Genomic DNA, 22,207 nt, shown 5'->3' on the forward strand with positions numbered 1-22,207 from the left:
ACAGACTGCAAAGTGCACAACCAAGTCACCACAGTCTTGAGACTCATGAGTCTGCTGTGTATTAATCACTCTTGACACTTCAGACATGATGTCATATTGATGTCTTGTCAACTGGGCCAGGTGATTTAACTCTCAGCACCCAAGGGTGGCAAGACAACTGGTTCTGGCAACTCTGGAGCCATTGGGCTCAAGGGAGGAAACAAGTTCTTCAAAAACTAGGGTTGAGGACTAATAGCCAAAGGAGATCAGGCCTAAATGTATTTGGGCCTGCAGGAAAGACTGCATCAGCTGCTCCAAATCAGCAGGTCTCAAACTCCAGACTGACTGAGACAAAGAAGCCAATGAGGGAGGCTTGGGGGCCTACCTACTTGTTGAAGGCTCTGAGAATTGGGCCTAAACTGGAAAAAACTCTTGGGAAGCAGAGGGTGAGAAAGGTGAATGAACCCTGCCCGAAGGAGCTCCTCTTGATAAAAGGGGCTAGGGATGCCAAACATATATGAAGGGGCATTCCCCCACAGTTGGTACCATGGGAGACTGTGTCTGAGTCTTTAGATCTGAGGATAGCCAAGACAGCTGGAGGAGCCAAAGATCTTTCACTCTTTGGATTTGGCTAGTTAGAAGTAGGAAAAGCTGCACATTTAGTCTCCCTTAGACTTGGGGTCCTTAGTCCCCTCTTTTCCACTCTGATCACCCTTGTCATGTTTGCTAGGAGGAGGAGGATGCTACCTCCAGTGGGTAAAAGATCCTTCAGGACCAGTTTGGCTCTCCTTTTACTGAAAAGCCTTGGACCCAAAGCTGTTACAAATGACACAATGAGTCTCCAAGTGAGTAGCCACGAGACAGTACATGCACCGATTGTGCAAGCCTTGGTAAGGGAGTCTGTGGCTGCACACCACATAGTTCTTAAATGCCTTATCCACCAACAAAGAACAAACAATACAATACACAATAAAACAGGGGGGGACACACTTCCTAACTATTAGCACAGCAACAACCACACACTCTACACTACTACTTAAATTAGAGCTAAGTAACCCCATACAACAAGATGGGAAAAAGCCTGTGAATGTTAAAAAACAATCCTACACTAATGTTAAAACCTACACTACCTTTATCTACTAGAAAAGTACAAGACCACACTTAACATTAAGAAAGAAACTAGGGTAGAGAACAAGAGAGGGAAGTTGCGTCAAAGGCCCACAAAAAGGATACACCCAGCAGAACTTGAGATCATACTGTTATCCTGGAAGGCGTCAAATGTGATCTGAGGTAATTCTATCAGAGCTAGGTATTATGGGTAGAGAAGGAACAGCTTGGGGGCTGAAGTCTTTTGGAAATGGACAGTCTCAGATCTCAGTCGGATCCAATAATCCACAGGTTGAACCAGACATAAAAGACAACATCTGATCAGCCTTTTATGTGAAACAAAACTGACTGGATACAGCCCCTATGGTAACTGCACTTATATGTCTATAGATCTAAATGTTTCACATCTATAAATACTTAAAAACATTTGAAAGTAGAGAAGTGGTATCCTGTAATTCTCAATGGTGTACAGTGGATATAAAAAGTTTACACACCCTGTTAAAATGCCAGGTTTTTGTGATATAAAAAAATAAGACCGCAATAAATCATTTCAAAACATTTCCCACCTTTAATGTGACCTATAACCCGTACAATTCAATTGAAAAACAAACAAATGTTAGGGGAAAATATACAAAAAATAAAAAACATACAATAAGCTGGTTGCATAAGTGTGCACACCCTTAAATCAAATACAAAAAATAAAAAACATACAATAAGCTGGTTGCATAAGTGTGCACACCCTTAAACTAATACTTTGTTGAAGCACTTTTTGATTTAATTACAGCATTCGGTCTTCTTGGGTACACACCTACCATCAATTAAAAAGACTGTGATTAACCCCAAGTAAAGTTCAGCTGTCCTAGCAGAATTTTCTTGACACCAGCTCAGTTGCTTGCTACAGCAAAAGCCATGGTTCGCAGACAGCTTACAAATGCTTCAAAGGGATCTCATTGTTTAAAGGTATCAGTCAGGAGAAGAGTACAAAGAAATTTTCACAGCACTGGATATACCATGGAACACAAGGAAGACAGTCATAAGAAAGTAGAGAAAATATGGGACAACAGTGATGTTGCAAAGAATGGGACATCCCTACAAAATTGATGAAAAGACAAGACAAAAACTGGTCAGGGAGGCTGCCAACAGACCTACAGCAACACTGAAGTAGCTGCAGGAATTTCTGGCAAGTATCCGCGGTGGTGCAGCAGTAGCGTTGTTGCCTCACAGCAAGAGGCTCTCCCGTTCGATTCTTGGCTGGAGTGCGGGGAGTGCCTTCTGTGTGGAGTCTGCATGCCTCCCCACGGTCGAGTGGCATTCCGAAAGACATGCGTGAATGGGCGTGCCTTCGTTGAAGGTTGGACGTCGAGCTGGAATTCGGCATAGTAAAAATCTACTGCCAATCAATCATTAGTGGACCGGAGTTCCGCTGTGGTGACCCCTAACTGGGAAAAGCCGAAAGACAATCAGCAATAACTAATGGTTTTGTACTACATGTGACAACAATCTCCCGTATTCTCCGTATGTCTGGGCTATGGGGTAGGGTTGCAAGATGGAAAAGCCTTTTCTTACACAGAAAAATGTCCAGCCCTGGCTAAATTTTACAAAACAATACATCAAGTCTCCCAAAAGCATGTGGGGAAAATGTGCTATGGTCTGATGAGACCAGGGTTGAACTTTTTGGCCACAATTCCAAAAGGTACGTTTGGCACAAAAATAACACTTTGCATCACCAAAAAGAACACCATCCCCATTGGTGGTGGCAGTATCATGCTTTGGGGTTGCTTTTCTTCAGATGGAACTGGGGCTTTAGTCAAGGTGGACGGAATTATGAACAGTTCCAAATATCAGTCACTTTTGGCCCAAAACCTTCAGGTGTCTGCTAGAAAGCTTAAGATGAAGAGGAATTTCACCTTTCAACACAACAATGACCCCAAGCATACATCCAAATCAACAAAAGAATGGCTTCACCAGAAGAAAATTAAAGTTTTGAAATGGCCCAGCCAGAGCCCGGACCCAAATCCAACAGAAAATCTGTGGGGTGACCTGAAGAGGTCTGTGTGCAAGAGATGCCCTCGCAATCTGACAGACTTGGAGCGCTTTTGCAAGGAAGAGTGGGCAAACACTGCCAAGTCAAGATGTGCCAGACTGAATGCTGTAATTAAATCAAAAGGTGCTTCAACAAAGTATTAGTTTAAAGGTGTGCACACTTATGCAACCAGCTTATTGTACGTTTTTTTTTATTTTTTTTACATTTTTCCCCTAACAGATTTGTTTGCAAGTCACATTACAAAATTTTGAAATGATTTATTGTGATCTCATTTTTTATATCACAAAAACCTGGCATTTTAACAATTTTTATATCTACTGTAGAACTTAAAATTTAGTTAACAAAACTATTTATGTGGCATTACTACAAGCAAGAGTAGAAGGGCGGCCACAGTGGTGCAGTGGTTAGCATTGCCGCCTCATAGCAAGAGGTTCTCTGGTTTGATCCTCGGCTGGGGTGCCTTCTGTGCGGAGTCTCCATGTCCTCCCTGTGGACGCGTGGGTTTCCTCCGGGTGCTCTGGTTTCCTCCCACATCCCAAAGACATGCTGTAGGTGGATTGGACACTCTAAATTGGCCCTAGGTGTGAGTGTGTGCATGTGTGTGCCTTCTGCGGAAAGTTGGGCACCGGGCTGGCAACTTGACACTGTAAAACTCAACTGCCAATCATGAGCGGACAGGTGATCCGCTGTGGCGACCCCTAACTGGGAAAAGTCGAAAGAAGAAGATTGCAAGCAAGAGTAGAATGGAACATAGGGCTGACAATGATGGTGTATCAAGGTAACAGTAGTGAACAAAGAGCAACTTTGTGCAGAACCAATGTAATTTGGCAGTAACTAGTGCCAATCGGTCTCAATAAATGAGATAAACCATTACTTCTATCATTGTACACAAATATGACTGACATACAGAGAACAAGAAATGCATGGCTTGAACCACCATGTTGTTTATTACTTGGGCCTGCCACCCTTAAGTTGATAGGTTAGAGGTGTAGAATTCCACAGCAGCTTGCCCAACTGCTGTAGGTGGTTGAGCTTCCTACTCTTTGTGGACAAAAAGATAAGTTAGTATATGTCCAATCATGATAGGAAAGAATTCATTCAAGGAAGGACGTGGTTGGTTCCCCATTAAAACATCTAAATGGACAAATGACTTGTGCAGACAGAATGCAATTCGTCAGATTATACAAACTTCTATTAGATAGTGTGTGGTCCTCCTCCTGCAACTGATGAGTCAGTGACTACAGTTCTGAATAGGCTGGAACAGAGTCTGTCTCATTAGCATGCAATATTATGGTATGGACAAGTATTATAACTTTCAACAATTCTTTTCCTATATGATACTGACACAGAACGTAACACTTAGCATAACACAGATTTTTCTAGGTTGTAAATAATAAAATCTTCCTGTACTAAGAAAGCTTGTCATCTACACTCTTGAACAAATTACTATGATTAGTGTGCCTCACAAAGGGAGTTCATGAAACTCTAAGGACGACGGATTTTTATAGCAGAAACAGCATTTCCCACTTACTTGCTTCCACGGAGCTCTGCATCTTCTTCCAGGTTTTGTACAGCACACCTCCCACATACTTTGGAACATCAATTAAAGCACCAGGTGGGATTTTAGGTGGGCTATCATCAACAAAAGCAGCACTGAAATACATAAACATTTAAAAAAATCTGCATATTTGTAGTGATTGTTGCATTTTCATTAAAGTAATACAACAGTGCATCTGTATTTTTATACATTTGCTGAACTTACCTTCGCTTTCTGCTACTGTGATTCTGTAAAGAAAACAGAAAAAAATCTGTGTTACAATGCAAGTATGGAGAATACAGTTTATATTAAAGAATCAATATTGATAGGAAAAAAGAAGTTATGTCTTACCATAATGTTCCATCTGTGTTGTTCATCTTCTTTCATTCATCACTGATGGGTTCAGTTCAGAGCCCATGGAACCGAGTCGGCCTATTACCAAGCTCGTGCCAGCCAAAAAAACTCTCAAGCTAAGTCTCTACGCAGAATGCCCTTCTCCCTGTTACCTCAGATCGGGTTTGCTAAGAAAGGAAGTAGATCCGAGGCCACTTCTACGCAAGTACCCTAGTGCACCACTTAGACCCAAAGCATCCCCCAGGAGCTTTTGGAGGTGGAAGGAGGGTGGGAAGTGATGAATGAAAGAAGATAAACAACACAGATGGAACGCTATGGTAAGACATAACTTCTTTATCTGATGTTGTTCATCTTCTTTCCATTCATCACTGATGGGACAAAATCCCAAGCTACCTTGAGGTCGATGGGGTGGCCCTTATGGAAGAACATTCCTGAGCACCACTGAGCCGAAGGCAGCTCTCCCTCTGGAGACCAGGTCTAATTTGTAATGAGTGATAAAGGTATGAGGCTTAGCCCAAGTAGCTACTGCGCAGATGTCATCCATGCATGCCCTGGAATGGAAGGCTACAGAAGTTGCCATACATCTAGTGGAGTAGGCTTTAAGTTTTGGCATGGATTCATTATGGAGGGAATAGGTGACACGTATGCAGTCCCTTAGCCATCTAGATAATGTAACCTTGGAAACAGCTTCTCCCATTTTGGGCCCCGAAAAGGAGATGAAAAGCTGTTCAGATTTACGGACAGATTTGGTCCTGTTTAGGTAAAATCTTAATGGACTGGTTAATAGAGAATGCAGAAACAACTTTGGGAAGAAAGGATGGGTTCGTACGAAGTGACACTCTGTTATGAAAAAACAGATAGGGCCTCTTGATACACAATGACTGCAGCTCTGAAACTCTTCTGGAAGAGGTAATGGCCACCAGAAACAAAGATTTCCAAGACAAAACTTTAGGTCACACACAGCCGCAGGCTCAAAGGGCTTTTGAGTCAAAGACTGGAGGACTAATGTGAGGTTCCATGGTTCTACAGGTTGTCTGAGAGGAGGCCTGAGATAAGAGGTGAGAAACTTTTAGTTATGTACTTACCATAACGATAGATGTATGTGATCCATCTCGCCTACATTCATAACTGACTGGCTCCGACTCGGCCGATACACTAGCACAAAGTCTCTCATTGGCTGGGCCAACCCCCTTATCCCCGGATGCACCATGCCCAAACCCCCAGATCTTGTTTGCCCCACAATAACTGACTCACATGTGCCACTCTGACTGTACAATAGTGTTTCCTCCAGATCCAACAGGTAGGGGGAAGGAGGGTGGGTACGTAAGAATGTAGGCGAGATGGATCACATACATCTATCGTTATGGTAAGTACATAACTAAAAGATGTAATGCGATCCTATCTCACCTACATTCATAACTGATTGGACAGCGTCCCTAGCACCTAGATCCCGGGAGGCTCACTGGAAAACACTCCTGAGCACTGTGGAACCAAAGGACGCCCTACCTCTAGAGGCCACGTCCAGTTTGTAATGAGAAATAAAAGTATGTGGAGAAGCCCAAGTGGCCGCTGCACATATCTCATCCGACAGTCTGGCGTGGAAGGCCACTGAAGTTGCCATAGCCCTAGTAGAATACGCTCTAACTGGAAATGGAAGCTCCCTTCCTGTTGATGCATAAATAAATGGAACACAATCCCTAATCCACCTAGCAATAGTTGTCTTAGTTACTGCTTTGCCAATCCTGTTATCTGCAAAGGCCACAAACAACTGGTCTGATTTCCTGTGCTGCTGTGTCCTATCCAAGTAAAACCTCAGTTGTCTATGCACATTCAACCGATGAAGTCTGTATTCTGCCTTGTTGGAAAATTTTGGAAAGAAAACTGGTAGCTCTATAGATTGCTGCAGACAAAGAGCAGAAGAAACCTTCGGAAGAAATGACGGGTTTAGTCTTAGAGATACCCTATCCTTGTGAAAGATCAGATAAGGGGGCTTAACACAGAGGGCTTGAAGCTCAGAAACTCTTCTGGCTGAAGTAATAGCTACCAAGAAGGCAGTCTTCCAAGATAAGAACTTTTGCTCACAAGTGACCACTGGCTCAAAGGGATGAGACGTCAAGGCTCCTAAAACTACATTCAAATCCCATGGCAAAACAGGTTGCAACACGGGGGGGGGGGGGGGGTAGCAACCACGCTCCCTTAAGAAGGGCCTTACACAACTTATGACTCATGAGTGAAGGCTCAAAGGCAACATGATAATTAGAAATCGCTGCCAACTGGACTTTAAGCGTGGAGACAGCGGAACCCTGTCTAAAAAGAGTTGCCAAAAAATCTAATACTGCGGACACCGGGGCTGTCAAAGGGTCAAGGTTGTGCCGCTGGGCCCAAATGGCAAACCTTTTCCATTTATTAGAATATATCTCCTTAGTGGAAACTCTGTGAGAAGAAGACAGAATCTGGGCCACCTCAGGCGAAAGGATATGCTGTTTGACTAAGGTCGGAAGAGGAGCACCCAAGCCGTTAGCTTGAGAGTTCGCAGTGATGGAGGGGCTTGACCTGACTGAAGAGCCAGGAGGTCTGGAACTGGGTCCAGAATCCAAGGATCCTTCACTGCATACTTCCGAAGGAAAGGAAACCAAACTTGGCGGGGCCAGTGTGGTGCGATCAAAATCATGCTGCTTCCCAAGCAGATCGCCTTCTGAATCACCTTTGGCAATAGTGGGACCAGAGGGAAGGCGTAGAGCAGACCGGAGGGCCAATTGTGGACTAGAGCATCCCTGGGTGACTCCCCCTGGGGGGGAATCAGGGAGAAGAAACTGCTGCACTTCGTGTTCAGGGGCTGGCGAAAAGGTTGCATCAGGGAAACCCCCACTTGGAGAAGATCCGAGCCGCTACTCAGTCGTTCAGGGACCACTCGTGAGGCATCAGAATAACTCTGCTCAGCCTGTCTACTATCACACTGGACTTCCCCGGAATGTGCGTTGCCACTAGAAATCTCTGGGAAGTGATCGCCCAGTTCCAAACTCTCATGGCTTCTCTGCAAAGAGGATAAGACCTGGTTCCTCCCTGCTTGTTCAGGTACCATACTACCGCCATACTGTCTGAGAAGATTGCGATGGTACCCTTGGGAAGAGAGCTGTGAAGTGCCTGCGACGCTAGAAGCACTGCCCTCATTTCCAGGACATTGATATTTAAGTGGGATTCGTGATTCTGCCACGTGCCTGGAACCGTCCTGTCCAGATAATGCCCCCCCCCCACCTTATCTGGGAGGCGTCCGTGGTCACTGTGGCAATGGGGGGGGGGCAGAAGAGTCGCCCCTGGTTCAGGTTGGAGGAGAGGAGCCACCAACGAAGATCTCGCCGGCAGGTTTCCGTAATGAGAATCGGGTAAGACAAGGGCAGATCTTGGTACGACCACTGGGTCGACAGGAGCCATTGGAGAATTCGCATGTGCAATCTTGCTAGAGGGACCGGAAGAATGGTGGCCGCCATCGACCCCAAAAGCTGAAGGACCATCCGGGCTGGTGCTTTTGCTTCGGGGCAGTAAAGCTAGGACTTGGTCCTGTAGTATCTTTATCCTCTCTGTTGGAAGGAATGCTCGCATCTCAACAGAGTCTAGCTCTGCACCTATAAAGGCAACATGCTGTGATGGCAGCAATATAGACTTTTCCCAGTTGAATGTAATTCCCAATAGATGTCCCAACTCGATGGTAGCACTCACGGCTTGAATAAGAGCCAGTCATCTAGATACGGAAACACCTGGAATCTCAGACATCTCAGGTGAGCCGTCACCACTGCCAGACATTTGGTAAACACCCTGGGGGCTGTGGTGAGACCAAAGGGCAGGGCTCGGAACTGAAAGTGACTGGCTCCTAGGCGGAAGCGTAAATGTATCCTGGACGCCCTGTTTATCTTGATGTGATAATAGGCATCCTTGAGATCGATGGAGCACATCCATACTCCTTTTTTTCAGCAATGGGAAAATGGATTGCAACATGACCATCCGGAACTTGGACTTCTTTACGAAGCGGTTTAGGTGGCTGAGGTCCAGAATGGGTCTCAAGTCCCCTGTTCTTTTCGGCACCAAAAATAACTTTGAGTAAGTTCCTAATCCGGTCTGGTCTGTGGGGACTGGCTGGATGACTCCCTTTCCGAGCAGCTTTGCGACCTCTATGGCTGCTTGATCCCGTTGACTGGGTGGCACGACCGGGATTTTCCTTGACGGTGGAGGGGGACAGATAAAGGGAATGGTGTAACCTCCGGCGATGATACGAAGCTCCCACTGATCCTGAGTGATGGAACCCCAGGCAAATGGATGCGTCGAGAATCGACCCCCGACTGGCTCCGGAGACGCACAGTCGGGCAGTCCCTCAGGGACACTGGAAGGAGGAACCACGAAAGGATTTGCGGTCTCCTGAGTTGCGGGGGCCTCTGCCGCCTCTGGGGCGACATCTTCCAGAATATTTCCCCCCGCTCTGCCTCTGGGGGGGGGTCACTCTGATGGGCAGGGAAAGACGTTTGGGTCTTTCTGAACCACATCTTTCCTCCCCTCTGAGCCTTGGGATAAGGTCTCGAGGGAAGCGAAAAATGGGCCCCAACGGCAGACAAAGTCTTACCCTCCTGCTCACACATCTAGTGAGTGTGTCTTTCACCTTGGGTCCAAGGAGACAGGACCCACTGAATGGAGCGTCGGTGAAGGAAGACTTGAACACCTCCGCAAAGTGACACAAGCGCATCCAGGCTTGCCTCCTAAGGGCTACGCCCGAACTCACTGCCCTACCCTCCCCTTCGGCTGCATACGATATGAGCCTCATGGACGAGTTAACAATGGACGAAAGGGTAGACAGCTGGGCGTTGACAGACTGCGTCAATGCCTCAGGCACGTTACCCGACAGGGTATCTCCCAACTCCTTTATGAGATCCCTTTGGGGCCTCGTAAAGTGACAAATAATTCAGTGACCGCAGGGTAAAGGTCGCTGATGTCAGGGTACGCTTCCCGTACCTATCCATGCTCCTGGACTCCTTGTTAGGAGGATGGATAGAAGTAGATGCCAATGCCACATCTTGCTGGGTGGCAGACGCCACCACCATAGCATCAACCGGAACTCCCTTGGTTAGAAACTCCTTGCCAGGGGGTGCGGATAAAAACTTGTTGGGGCGAGAAGGAACTGGCTCCACAGAATCAGGGTGTTCCCACACCCTTCGACAAATAAGGTCCAGTAACTCATCGAAGGGTGGAGACACCCAGGAGGCAGAGGGTTGGGCTCCGAAGGCCTTGAGGAAGACCAACTCCATCGCGGAAGGGGTTTTGGATGGCCAGTCACCCCTCTGTCCCAAGATCTCCAGGATATCGGAGAACGAGGCATCGTCACAGGACGACTTAGTGGTCCCCTCCGCATCATCGAGGTCGGTGTCCGAGGTGACAGACTCATCTGGGGAGTCTATGTGCTTCTTCTTGCACAATCTTTTCTTGGGGGGGCTCCTCTGGCACGAACTCTGAAGGCTCCTCGGAAAAAAGGGGACCACACAAGGAGGAATCCTCAGGCCTAGGAGCCACGCTGTCCTAAGACAGGGGGGCACCAGAAGCTCTAGCCGCCGTGTCTAGGGAATGAGTCGCAGATTCAGGTGAAGTCACTAGAGACTTGGCCAGCACGCTCCTCATAGTGTTGGAGGCGGACCCACCAGAATCCGAGGAGTGGCCCGTCCCTGAGACCATGACCAGTGTTGGGGTTCCCCTAGTCAAGGCGCCAAGAGGGAGACTCGGTGCCGAAACTAGAAGCCCCCGAAGAATCCCCCTCGGGCCCGGCTGAGGACACCAGAGAACCGAAACCTCTGGAAGGCACAGAAAGGGTTGGGGAGCTGAAGACAGTGCCGACAGACTAGCAGTGGGTCTCGGGACCGACTCAAGGACTTCACCAGACTCTACGAACTCTGACTCCGACGACACCAAGGTTGTTGGAGGAGGAAGAAATGGTATCGAAGGGGCTGGCTCCGGGGCCGACGTCGAAAATAATTTGGATAAGACAGGTGACTGGAGAAGCCTCTGGACCACCCTATCTACATCCGAGTCTGAAAGCTTGGAGGACCTGGAGGAAACAGAGGGGGGCTGAGAGACTTTTCCTATCGGCTCCGAAACAAGGCTAGGAGGCCGGCTCCGAATCTGCTCCAAAAGGATTGGGGCCGAAGCAGACTCGACCAGAACAGAGACCCCTTTCGGCGCCGACGGTTCAGGAGCCGACAAAACTGACCCCAGAGCAGAAACACTCTCCAGCGGCTCAGAGACCAATGGAGCCGACGAAGGAGACTCCAATTTAGACCCTCTATCCTGCGGCTCCAAAATCAGTGGAGCCGAGGAAGGGGACAGAGTACCTGATCTCTCATCCTGAGACAGCAAAAACAGTGGAGCCGAGGAGGGAGGCCCAGCTTTAGATCCTCTATCCTTCGGCTCCGAGGCCAGTGGAGCCGAGGAAGGGGACACAGATTTAGCCCTTTTTGCAGGCAGCTCCGATGGACTTGTCGGAGCCGAAGACTTCTTTTGCCTCGATTTCGAAGAGGGAAAAGAAGCCAAAGCTTCCTCGAAGGCTGGTTTGATGAGACTCTTGCAAGTGTTTAGCCCCTAAACAATAAACACAGATGGTGTGGCCATCTGTCAACGACATCTTATAATTGCATTTCGAACATTTTTTAAAACCCGATGGCTTATGTTCCTTTTCTTTGCCAGACATACTTACTGTAACACACTCAAAACACACAAGGAGGGAAGGGGGGAAGAGCTCTAACTTAAACGCTGTAAGAGATAGGGCAAAGGCCCTCTAACTCAAACGGGCCTAGCCCGCCAAACAGAAGGGATTACCACAACAATTCAAAAAGACAAACACAGTCTATCACAATTGAACTAACAACCAAATAGCTATTAAAATAGCTGTTTGAGTATAAATTCTAAGCTAACTGCCAAAAAGCGACCAAAAGGCCAAAATAGAAGGGTACTTAGCCACAGCCAATTCGAGACCACGTCATTACTCTAGGAGCGGCAAACAAGATCTGGGGGTTTGGGCGTGGTGCATCCTGGGATAAGGGGGTTGGCCCAGCCAATGAGAGACTTCGTGTTAGTGTATCGGCCGAGTCGGAGCCGATTCTCGGCTCCGAGCCCATCAGTTATGAATGTAGGCGAGATAGGATCGCATTACATCTAAAATTTTCTCCAACTAATAAAACAGCCGGTGCACAAACTCAATACAAGACCACACAAGAAGAAACACCAGCCGTACCACAGCAACAAAATTTATTAGTATAGTAAACACTTTCAGGGATTCAACCCCTTCATCAGACTACAAATGAAAAAAAAATGGCATTAATTAAAAGCAATCAGCATTTAAAAACACAGTAACATCAATACATGCAGAATGACACAAACTCAATATAGCTTGCTTGCAATAACAATCTATGATAAATATAGTACAAAATAAATGTGTGTGTGTATACATATATATATATATATATATATATATATATATATATATATATATATATATATGTATTGCATATAAATAACAGTCATAAATAGCAAAAAAATTTTTTTAAAAAAGGTTGCAACTTAAAGGCCTAGTCTTTAAGAAAGGTTTGAGGGACACCTTATTATTCGAACCAGGGGATTTATCAGCACTAAATAGCATAATCCATCTCTGTTCAGCAGCTTCTGTCTGGTTTACTACATCACCTCCTCTCTCATTATTAATTAGGATCTCTAAGACTAAAAATTTAAATATATGGCTGGATCCTTCTTTCCTATTGTGCATAGCCAGAGCACTACTCTCTCTACCATTTTTAATGTCTCGATAGTGTTCCAATATTCTATCTTTAAGACGTCTGTTGATTTTACCAATATAAAATGAAAAACATATCTGGCTATGCACAGTAGGAAAGAAGGATCCAGTCATATATTTAAATTTTTAGTCTTGGAGATCCTATTAATAATGAGAGAGGAGGTGAAACCACACAGAAGCTGCTGAACAGAGACGGATTATGCTATTTAGTGCTGATAAATCCCCTGGTTCGAATAATAAGGTGTCCCTCAAACCTTTCTTAAAGACTAGGCCTTTGAAACATTAAGTTGCAACCTTTTTAAAAAAATATGTTTGCTATTTATGACTATTATTTATATGCAATATATATATATATATATATATATATACACACACACATATATATATTTATTTTGTACTATACTTATTATAGATTATTATTGCAAGCAAGCTATACTGAGTTTGTGTCATTTTGCATGTATTGATGTTACTGTGTTTTTAAATGCTGATTGCTTTTAATTAATGCCATTATTTAAGTTCTGTAATGTTTTTTTTCATTTGTAGTATGATGAAGGGGTTGAATCCCTGAAAGCGCTTACTAAACTAATACATTTCATTGCTGTGGTACGGCTGGTGTTTCTTCTTGCTTGGTCTGAGATGACAGGTGCCTTTGAGGAAAGCCTTGCAGAGGTGTAAAGAGATGAGAGGTGTGCCATCTATGCCATTGAGGAAATTGGAAATTGCCACTAGATGTACTTGTACTGCAGAGGCAGAGGCTCCATTATCAAAAAACTTAGCTAAGTATTAAAGCACTGCAGTAACTGGAGCCAAACACAGGTCAAGCATGTTATCCTTGGACCAGACGGAAAATCTTTTCCATTTATCCTGATACAGTCTTCTGGTGGATGGTTTGTGAGAGGCCAGAATGTCTTGAGCAGCTGAGGAGAGATTATGCCTGGTGACTAGTGGAAGTGGAGAAACCAAGCTGTCAGCTTGAGAGAGGACAGGTATGGGTGACTCGGGCCTTGGGGGTGAGTGATCAGATCTGGTAGAGGGTCCAGAATCCATGTCAGGAATACTAGGTGAGGCCGAAGAAAGGGGAACCAAACTTGTCAAGGCCAGAATGGGGCTATGAGGATCACCTTGCAGCTCAACCGAAGAGCTTTCTTAAGAAATAGTGGGATCAGAGGAATGGGAGGATAGGTGTAGAGAAGTCCCGTGGGTCAATCGTGGATCAGAGCGTCCCTTGGTGACTCCCTCTTCGGGGAAAGTAGGACAAAGTAGCTGCTGCACTTGGTGTTTGACGGGGAGGCGAAAAGATTGCAGCAAGGCTGGCCCCAGTGGCTGAAGATTACAGACGCCACCTCGGGGTTGAGGGACCACTCGCGGAGCATGAAGCTGCATCTGCCCAGTTTGTCCGCAATCACGTTGGAGTTCCCTGGGATATGCATTGCTATCAGAAAGTGGTTGGAAGCTATCGCCCACTGCCAAATTCTCATGGCTTCTTGACAAAGGGGGTAGGGCTTTGTTCCACCTTGCTTGTTGATGTACCACACCACTGACATATTGTCTGATTGGATTGCAATTGTCACGGAGGGGACAGCCACATGGAATGCCTGCAACACTAACAGCACAGCTCTCAGTTCTAGTGCACTGATATGCAGGTGGGCCTCTGAGGTGGATCATGTGCCTTGGCCAGTCTTTCCCTAAAAATGCCCCCCCGATCAGGGAAGCATCCATGGTCATGATGGGTGTGGGCTGGGAGGGTTGAAATGGGCGGCTCCAAAGACTGACGTCTGGCCTCATCCACCAAAGCAGGTCCTGCTTGCAGGAGTTGGTTATTCGAATTTTGTAATCCAGGGGATGACAGTTTGGGGACCAGTGACACAGAAGAAGCCATTGCAGAATTCGCATATGTAGCTTTGCTAGAGGCACTACTGGAATTGATGCAGCTATAGAACCTAGGGCTGGGAGAACTTCTCTTGCAGAGGCTGATGTCTGAGAAAGAATCACTCAAATTTGAAGCTTCAATCGATAAGAGTCTTTGAAGAGGGAGTGATACCAGACAGAACTGAGTATTGAACACTGCTCCAATTAACTCTATTTGTTGTGTAGGGATAAGATTTGATTTCTCCCAATGCATCGTTATTCCCAACAATTTTGCCAGAGAGAGAGTATGTTGTAGCGCAATTACCAGAAGATGCTTGCTGGGGGGCGATAAGGAGCCAGTCGTCTAGATATGGAAACACTTGGAAACCTTTTAGTCTCAAGTTGGCTGTTACCACTCCCATGCATTTCGTGAACACTCTCGGGGCTGTAGAGAGACCGAATGGCAGGGCACGGAATTGGTAATGACCGTCTCCTAGCCAGAAGAGAAGCAGACTCCTGGAGCATTTGTCCATCTTGATGTGGTAATATGCATCCCAGAGATCTATAGAGCACATCCAATCGCCTTCTCTTAAAAAGGGAAGGATGGAATGAACCGTGACCATCCGGAATTTGGTGTGGATGACAGACTTGTTTAAGTTGCTGAGATCCAAAATGGGTCTCCAGTTCCTTGTCTTTTTTGGCACCGAAAAGAATCTAGAGTAAAATCCGGATCTGCGATTGTCTGGTGGGACTGGTTGGATGACTCTTTTTTGAGATAGCTTTATAATCTCTGAAGCTGCTTCTTCCCTTTGACTGGGTGAAACGTTGGGAAGCTTTCTTGGAAATTTTGGCTGACAAGAAAGGGGAATGGTGTAACCTCTGATGATAATATTCTGCACCCAACGATCGCTGGTGATAGAGTGCCAGATAGCTTGGTGCAGAGAGAAATGACCCCTGACTGCTTCCAGAGGTAAGCAATTGGGCCGCCCCTCAGGAGTGCTGATATGGCTGTCCAGAGGAGGAGTACCTGGAGCCTTGGTTGCGAGGACCCCCTCTGCCTCTATAGGGGCGTCTTCCAGAGTTGTTACCCCCCCCTCTGCATCTGGGAGTATCATCACCACGTGCAGCATGGAAACAACCCTGAGATTTCTTATGCCATAATTTTCCCACTCCTCTGATTCCTGGAGAAGGTACGTTGAGGGTTGGAAAACCATAGGCCTATGGCAGGCAGGGTTTTTCCATCTTGCTCGCACCTGGCCAGCGTGTCCTTCACTCTGGAGCAAAGAGGGATGAAGACCTGAAGGGGTCCGTGAGGTCACAAATGCACATCCAGGCATGGTGGCCACTTTGTCCCTGACCTCGTTAGACAACTGTCCTGCGAGTGTCCCAAACAGTTCGAAGATCAAGCCCCTCTGGAGCCTCGTAAAGTGTGCCAAATAATTCAGGGAGCATATAGCAAAGGTCCCTGATGCAAAAACAAGTTTCCCAAGCCTGTCCACCGCCCGGGACTCCCTGTTGGGTGGGTGGACAGCGGGACTTTCCTCAGCCAAGTCCTTTTTCAAGGCCACCGCCATAGCATCTACTGGTAACCCTTTGGACCAGTCTGGATTCTCAACAGGAGGGGACAGTATTTTGTCTGTTCTCCAGGGGATCCCCTCAATGGAATCAGGGTTCTTCCATGCGTACTGCACAATGAGCTTGTCGGCAGGCAGGGTCATCCAAGAGGTAGACACCCGGGCATGAAAAGCCTGCAGGAACACAGACTCCTCAAACAAAGGGTTGGAGGGCTTCCAGTCACCTCTCTGCTTTAACATCTCAAGGATGCCCCCAAAGGAGACATCACCAGGAAGTGACCATGGGGACCCTTCACCATCATCAGGCGAGTCCACGTGCTTCCTTTTGCACATCTTCTTTCGAGGGGGCTCCTCAGTGGGGGTCTCTGAGGAGGACTCGGAAGAGTGGGCACCCTGAACAGGAGAGTCCTGCGGCTTCTCTGCCCGGTGTCCTGGGGGGGGGGTCTGTGACAGCTGCAGCTCAGGGGGCGAAAACTGGGGTTCCGACATCATAGCAGCACTACCAGAAGCAAGAGCCCTCTCCATCGCGTGGAAGGCAGGCCCGCCCGAAGAGGGATGGGAGCCCGGAACAGACAAAGACAGCCTTGGGACCGGGGTCATATCCCGCTCGGATGGACCTGCCCCCACGGGTGGAGCCTCAAGCAGGATCGGTGTGGACGCAGCCATCGGTGCTGAGGAAGGAACCAAGGAGAAAGTCAGCACCATATCCCGGGCCGACGCACCCATCCCCCAACCCCCGGATTGAGAAAGGATCAGTTCAGCAGGAACAGAAGACCAAAGGGACAAACTCGGAGCCGGAGTGAGGTGCACCGCAGGTGATGAGCTCCAAGAAGGATGTCGAAGCAGAGGACTTCGGAACCGAGACGGCCAAAGGAGGAGTATAAGATGGAGTCCGTGGATAAGGTAACCCAAGTCCTGCAGGTGGACGGGTTTTAGAAAGGGAGGGAATCCCCCTGGCTACCAACAGCTGGTCCACAAGACGCACCATGTTGTGTTTCGAAAGGCTCCCGGTGGATCTAGTGGATACAGCAGATGGGGAGTCAGGACGTTCGAGAAATGAGCTATACACCTGGCCCAGAAATGAGTCTACAGAGGGAGAGTATTGGGTCCATGGTGCAAGGTCTGCCGGCACCAAAGGCCCTAGATTAGGGACCGGAAGCAAAGGGGTCAGATCCAGTGAGGTCGGTACAACTCTCTGTGCCGAAGTGGCACTAAGAGATGAAATGGTCGGTTCCAAATTGGAAACTGAAATCGAAGGTGTGTCCTGAGCCAAAGTAGCTACAGGTGCCGAAGTCGAAAAAGGCATGGCAAGATCAATGATCGGTGCCGGAGGCAGAGCGTGTGCCAAAACAGGCGTCGGTATCAAAGGTTTTGAGACTGTCGGAGCCAAGGAAGGTGGAGCCGAAGAGGCAGATTTATGCTCAGACGATAACTTGGGGACCTTAGATTTCCCAAGTTTGCTCTGCTCACCTGATGGTGAAGAAGGAACAAAATGGGATCTCTTTTTGTCCTTAGAAGGAGGGGGTTGAGACCTCCATCACAGAAATGGCCTCTGAGAAGGAGACTTTAGTAACCCCTTCAGAATGAGTTTATTTCTATGCTCATTAAGAATGCATTGGCTGAAACTTTGACAAATATCACATGGTGGCTGCACCGAAAGGTGGGCCACTCCCAAACAGTATACACAGTCATCATGCAAGCCACTATTAGGTAACTTGCCCTTACAAGAAGTACAATGCTTAAAGCTACAGGTACCCTTCTTATCAGACATTTTAACAGAAAAGGACACCACAACTAACTGTACAATCCAACAATAATGAAGTCACTCTGTTCAAAAATCACAAGAAAAACACCAGTTTAACAACACATTGTATGAAGAGAAGAAAGGGAGACACCTGAATAAAGATAAAGCTAACAGGTTAAGCAAAAGAAGACAATACCAACTATGGTATTAAAGAAATACCACAACGGTAAGGTAAAAGGCCGTACCAACAATGGTACTTAAGATTATCAATGGTAGCAATGGGTAGAGTGGAAATAATACGGTTAGACTGAAGAAAAAACACTAATAATACAAAGAAGTTATGTACTTACCATAATGTTCCATGTGAGTTGATAATCTTGCCTTCATTCTTTACTGATGAGTTGGCACCTACTACAAAGCTCGAGGATTTCAAGTAGCTCGAGGCCAAGTCCCTATCCCATGATGCACCCTGAGTTACCTCAGGTCTTGTTTTCTGCATATAATAATACTATATGTCATTCTATAACTCCATAAGAGAGAGAGAGTAGGTGGTTTGAGTGACCAGGAAGGATCTAGCATCTAGGTCTTCTGATATCCCAGGAGGGGGTAGGAGAGAGGGACGTAAGAATGAAGGCGAGATGAACAACTCACATGGAACGTTATGGTAAGTACATAACTTCTTTATGTTAAGTTGTTCTATCTCGCCATTCATTCTTTACTGATGGGTAGCATCCCAAGCAGCATCTACCTCAAGTGGCTCACGGGAGTATATTTCTCAGGACCATGAATCCGAAGGAGGCCCTGTCAACTTTGTAATGAGTGATAAAGGTATGAGGTTTTGACCAAGTGGCTGCTGCACAAATGTTATCAATAGGAAGTCTGGCAGAAAAAGCAGAGGATGTAGAAACTGCTCTTGTTGAGTGAGCTTTAATTTTATGCTGTAAGGGCATACTGGCAGCTGAATAACTGGATAACCATTTAGACAGAGTTGTTTTAGCCACTGGCATACCCTTCCTGGAATCTGAAAATGAAACAAAAAGCTGATCTGATTTCCTGAAATCTTTTGTTCTATCCAAATAGAATCTGAGCTGTCTGTGAATATCAAGTTTGTGCAGCATGTACTCTAGATTGTTGGTATGGTTGTGGAAGAAAACTGTCAAATCAATAATTTGGTTGAAATTAGTTTCAGTGCAAACTTTGGGCAAGGAGGAGGGGTTTGTTCGAAGACAGAATTTGTCAGCATGGAAAATCAAATAAGGAGAATTTGCTTCATCTCAATGGAAAGGTTATGGCACCTGGCTATGATGGGAATTAGAGCAGGCAAGCTGTCAGCTTCAGGGACTGCAGAGAGGGATGAAGCTCCCCCGACGAGTGCGTTAGAAGGTCTGGAACTGGGTCCAGAATCCAGGGTTCCTCCAAAAGATAAAGTTGAAGGAAGGGGGACCAAACCTGACAAGGCCAATGAGGAGCTATTAGAATAATGGTCCTTCCCAGGGCTTTTGCTTTCTGTAATACCTTGGGTATCAATGGAATTGGTGGGAATGCATAATGGAGACCCGGGGTGGGAATGCATAAAGGAGACCCGGGGTGGGAATGCATAAAGGAGACCCGGGGGTCAATCATGAATGAGTGCATCTCTTGGGGCTTCTCCTGGAAGACGAATCAGGGCAGAGTAGCTTCTGCATTTCTTGCTCATGTGACTGGCAAAAAGGTCACAGCAAGGCTGGCCCCACCTGCGGAATATCCTGTCTGCTATTTCCGTCTTGAGGGACCACAAAATTGCTCTGCTCAGCTTGTCTGCTATCACGTTGGATTTCCCAGGGATGTGCGTTGCCAACAGAAAGCGATGGGTGGAAATAGCCCACTGCCATACTCTGAGGGCCTCGCGACAAAGGGGGTATGATGTGGTTCCTCACTGTTTGTTCAAATACCAGACCACTGACATGTTGTCCATTTGAATCACAATCGTATCCAGAGAAAGAGAGACCTGGAAGTACTGCAACGCCAAAAGTACTGCTCTCATTTCTAGGACATTGATATGCAGATGTGTCTCGATCTGTCCATGTGCCTTGGGCTGTCTTTTCCTGAAAATGCCCCTCCCCCCACCCTATAAGGGAAGCGTCCGTGTTCACTGTGGCCACTGGAGGGGGTAACACAAATGGGAGTCCTATCGTAACATGAAGTGAGGTCAACCACCACTGAAGATCATTTTTGCAGGAATTTGTGATCATTATCATGTGAGACACGGGGAGCTCTTGGTAACACAACTGAGTGAACAACAGCCGCTGCAGTATCCACATGTGCATATGAGCGAGTGGTATGGCTAGAATTGCTGCTGCCATCATTCCTAACAATTTCAGAACTTCTGATGCTGGTGCTTTGTTTTTGGATATTAAAATGTGGACATGCTGACGGAGATGTAAGACTCTTTCTACTGGAATTCTTAGCGTGGTGGTGGTGGTGTCCAGTTCTGATCCAATAAAGACGATATTGCTGTGATGGCGACAAGGCAGATTTTTATGAGTTTATTGTAATGCCCAGCTGATTGCAAAGTGACAGAGTGGACTCGCTGGCCTGAATGAGTTGATGCTTGGTGGTGGCAGTAAGGAGCCAATCGTCTAGGTACGGAAACACCTGGAATCCTACGCATCTCAGGTGAGCCGTGACCACTGCCATGCATTTGGTGAACACTCTGGGGGCTGTAGTGAGACCAAAGGGCAGGGCTCAGAACTGGTAATGATTGGCTCCCAGCAGGAAGTGCAGATGATCCCTGGATGGCCTGGCCATTTTTATGTGGTAGTACGCATCCTGGAGATCTATTGAGCACATTCAACTGTCTTTCTCTAAGAAGCGTGACCATCCAAAAAGTACAGTTGTGTACATTTACCATAAATGTAGATATTTGAGTGTATTCACTGTTGCAGTCATCAGATCTGGTTTATCTGCTTGCAGTAGCCCTCAGTCGGCCTGATTATCAAAGTCTTGGGTCCTGCGTCGGATGCGGTCTCATTTTCCATGACGTCAGGTAGTCAGGGGGTATAAAGCATGCAGCCAGTGCCATTACATCAGTTTTTCTTGCCACAGATGTCAGGTGCCCCCACAATGGGAAGCAATTATATACAAGGTTACACCTCCAACAAAAAAGCAAATACACCAAAAAGCTTTAAGCATAGCAAACAAGAATAGAGGTATAGTCAATAGAAGTCAGGGGCTGGAGGGAAGGTAACCAGGACTGCAACAGTGAATACACTCGAACATCTACATTTATGCTAAGTGTACACAACTGTACTATGTTCGTGGTGTTTCACTGTTGCAGTCATCACATTTGGGTAGATTCCAAAAGCTAAGGATGGGAGGAGGTAATCAGATAGCATTAGGACCAGATATAAGGCCCTGCAAGACTGCAGTGGCAAAGTCAGCTCTGGATTTAGAAAAAAATTGGCAAGTGGTAATGCTTGGTGAAGGTATGTACAGAACTCCAGGTAGCAACTTCTAGGATGTCCCTGGTAGGGGCACCTCTGGGAAAGGATGTAGAGGTAGATGCAGCCTTGGTTGAATGTGGTCATATCCCCTGTGGGGTAGGTTTCCCATGGTGCTTATAGCAGAAATGAATGCAGTGGCCTATCCACTTAGAAATAGTTTGCTTTGAAATGGCCTTCCCCTCTGCCCTTGCAGCAAATGCAACCAGCAGCTGTTCAGATTTCTTGAGAGGTTTAGTCCTGTCCAAGTAAAATCTAAGTTGTCTGTGCACATCCAAGGAGTGCAGTATTCGTTTCCCTTTGCTCTGTGGATTAGAAAAGAAGGTAGGTAAATGAATGGACTGATTAAGGGCCACACTGGATACCACCTTGGGCATGAAGGAGGGATTGGTCCTGAGGGACACCCTGCCTGCGTGAAAGACGATGAAAGGCTCCACTGCCATGAGGGCCTGTAATTCAGACACCCTTCTTGCTTAAGTGATGGCTAGAAGGAAGGCTGTTTTCCAAGAAAGGAATTTCAACTCTGCATTTGCAGCTGGCTCAAAGGGAGGTAAAGTGAGCTTTTCCAGTACAATGTTAAGGTCCCAGGCTGGAGTAGGGGCTCTCCTGGGTGGCCTTAAGTTTTTGGTCCTCTGAGGAACTGCTTCAGCAGTGGATGAGAGCAGAGGGGTGGATCTGTATTGTAATGAGCTGAAATGGCCGAGGCATGAATTTTGATGGAG

General features: G+C 46.7%; 1 protein-coding gene across 1 annotated transcript in view; it reads right to left on the reverse strand.

The window, feature by feature from the left end:
- LOC122793575 (E3 ubiquitin-protein ligase TRIM35-like) overlaps positions 1–22,207 on the reverse strand; it is a 623,883-nt gene that overhangs the window by 206,670 nt on the left and 395,006 nt on the right. Inside the window, exons 4-5 of the mRNA XM_044061741.1 lie at positions 4,893–4,915; positions 4,662–4,783 (exon numbers count right to left, since the gene is read on the reverse strand). Of these exons, the coding sequence (XP_043917676.1) occupies positions 4,662–4,783; positions 4,893–4,915 (145 nt within the window). The remainder of the gene's footprint in view (positions 1–4,661; positions 4,784–4,892; positions 4,916–22,207) is intronic.

This window comes from Protopterus annectens, chromosome 2.part0 (assembly GCF_019279795.1).
Source record: "Protopterus annectens isolate FY-2018-M chromosome 2.part0, PAN1.0, whole genome shotgun sequence".
Lineage (NCBI taxonomy): Eukaryota > Metazoa > Chordata > Ceratodontiformes > Protopteridae > Protopterus > Protopterus annectens.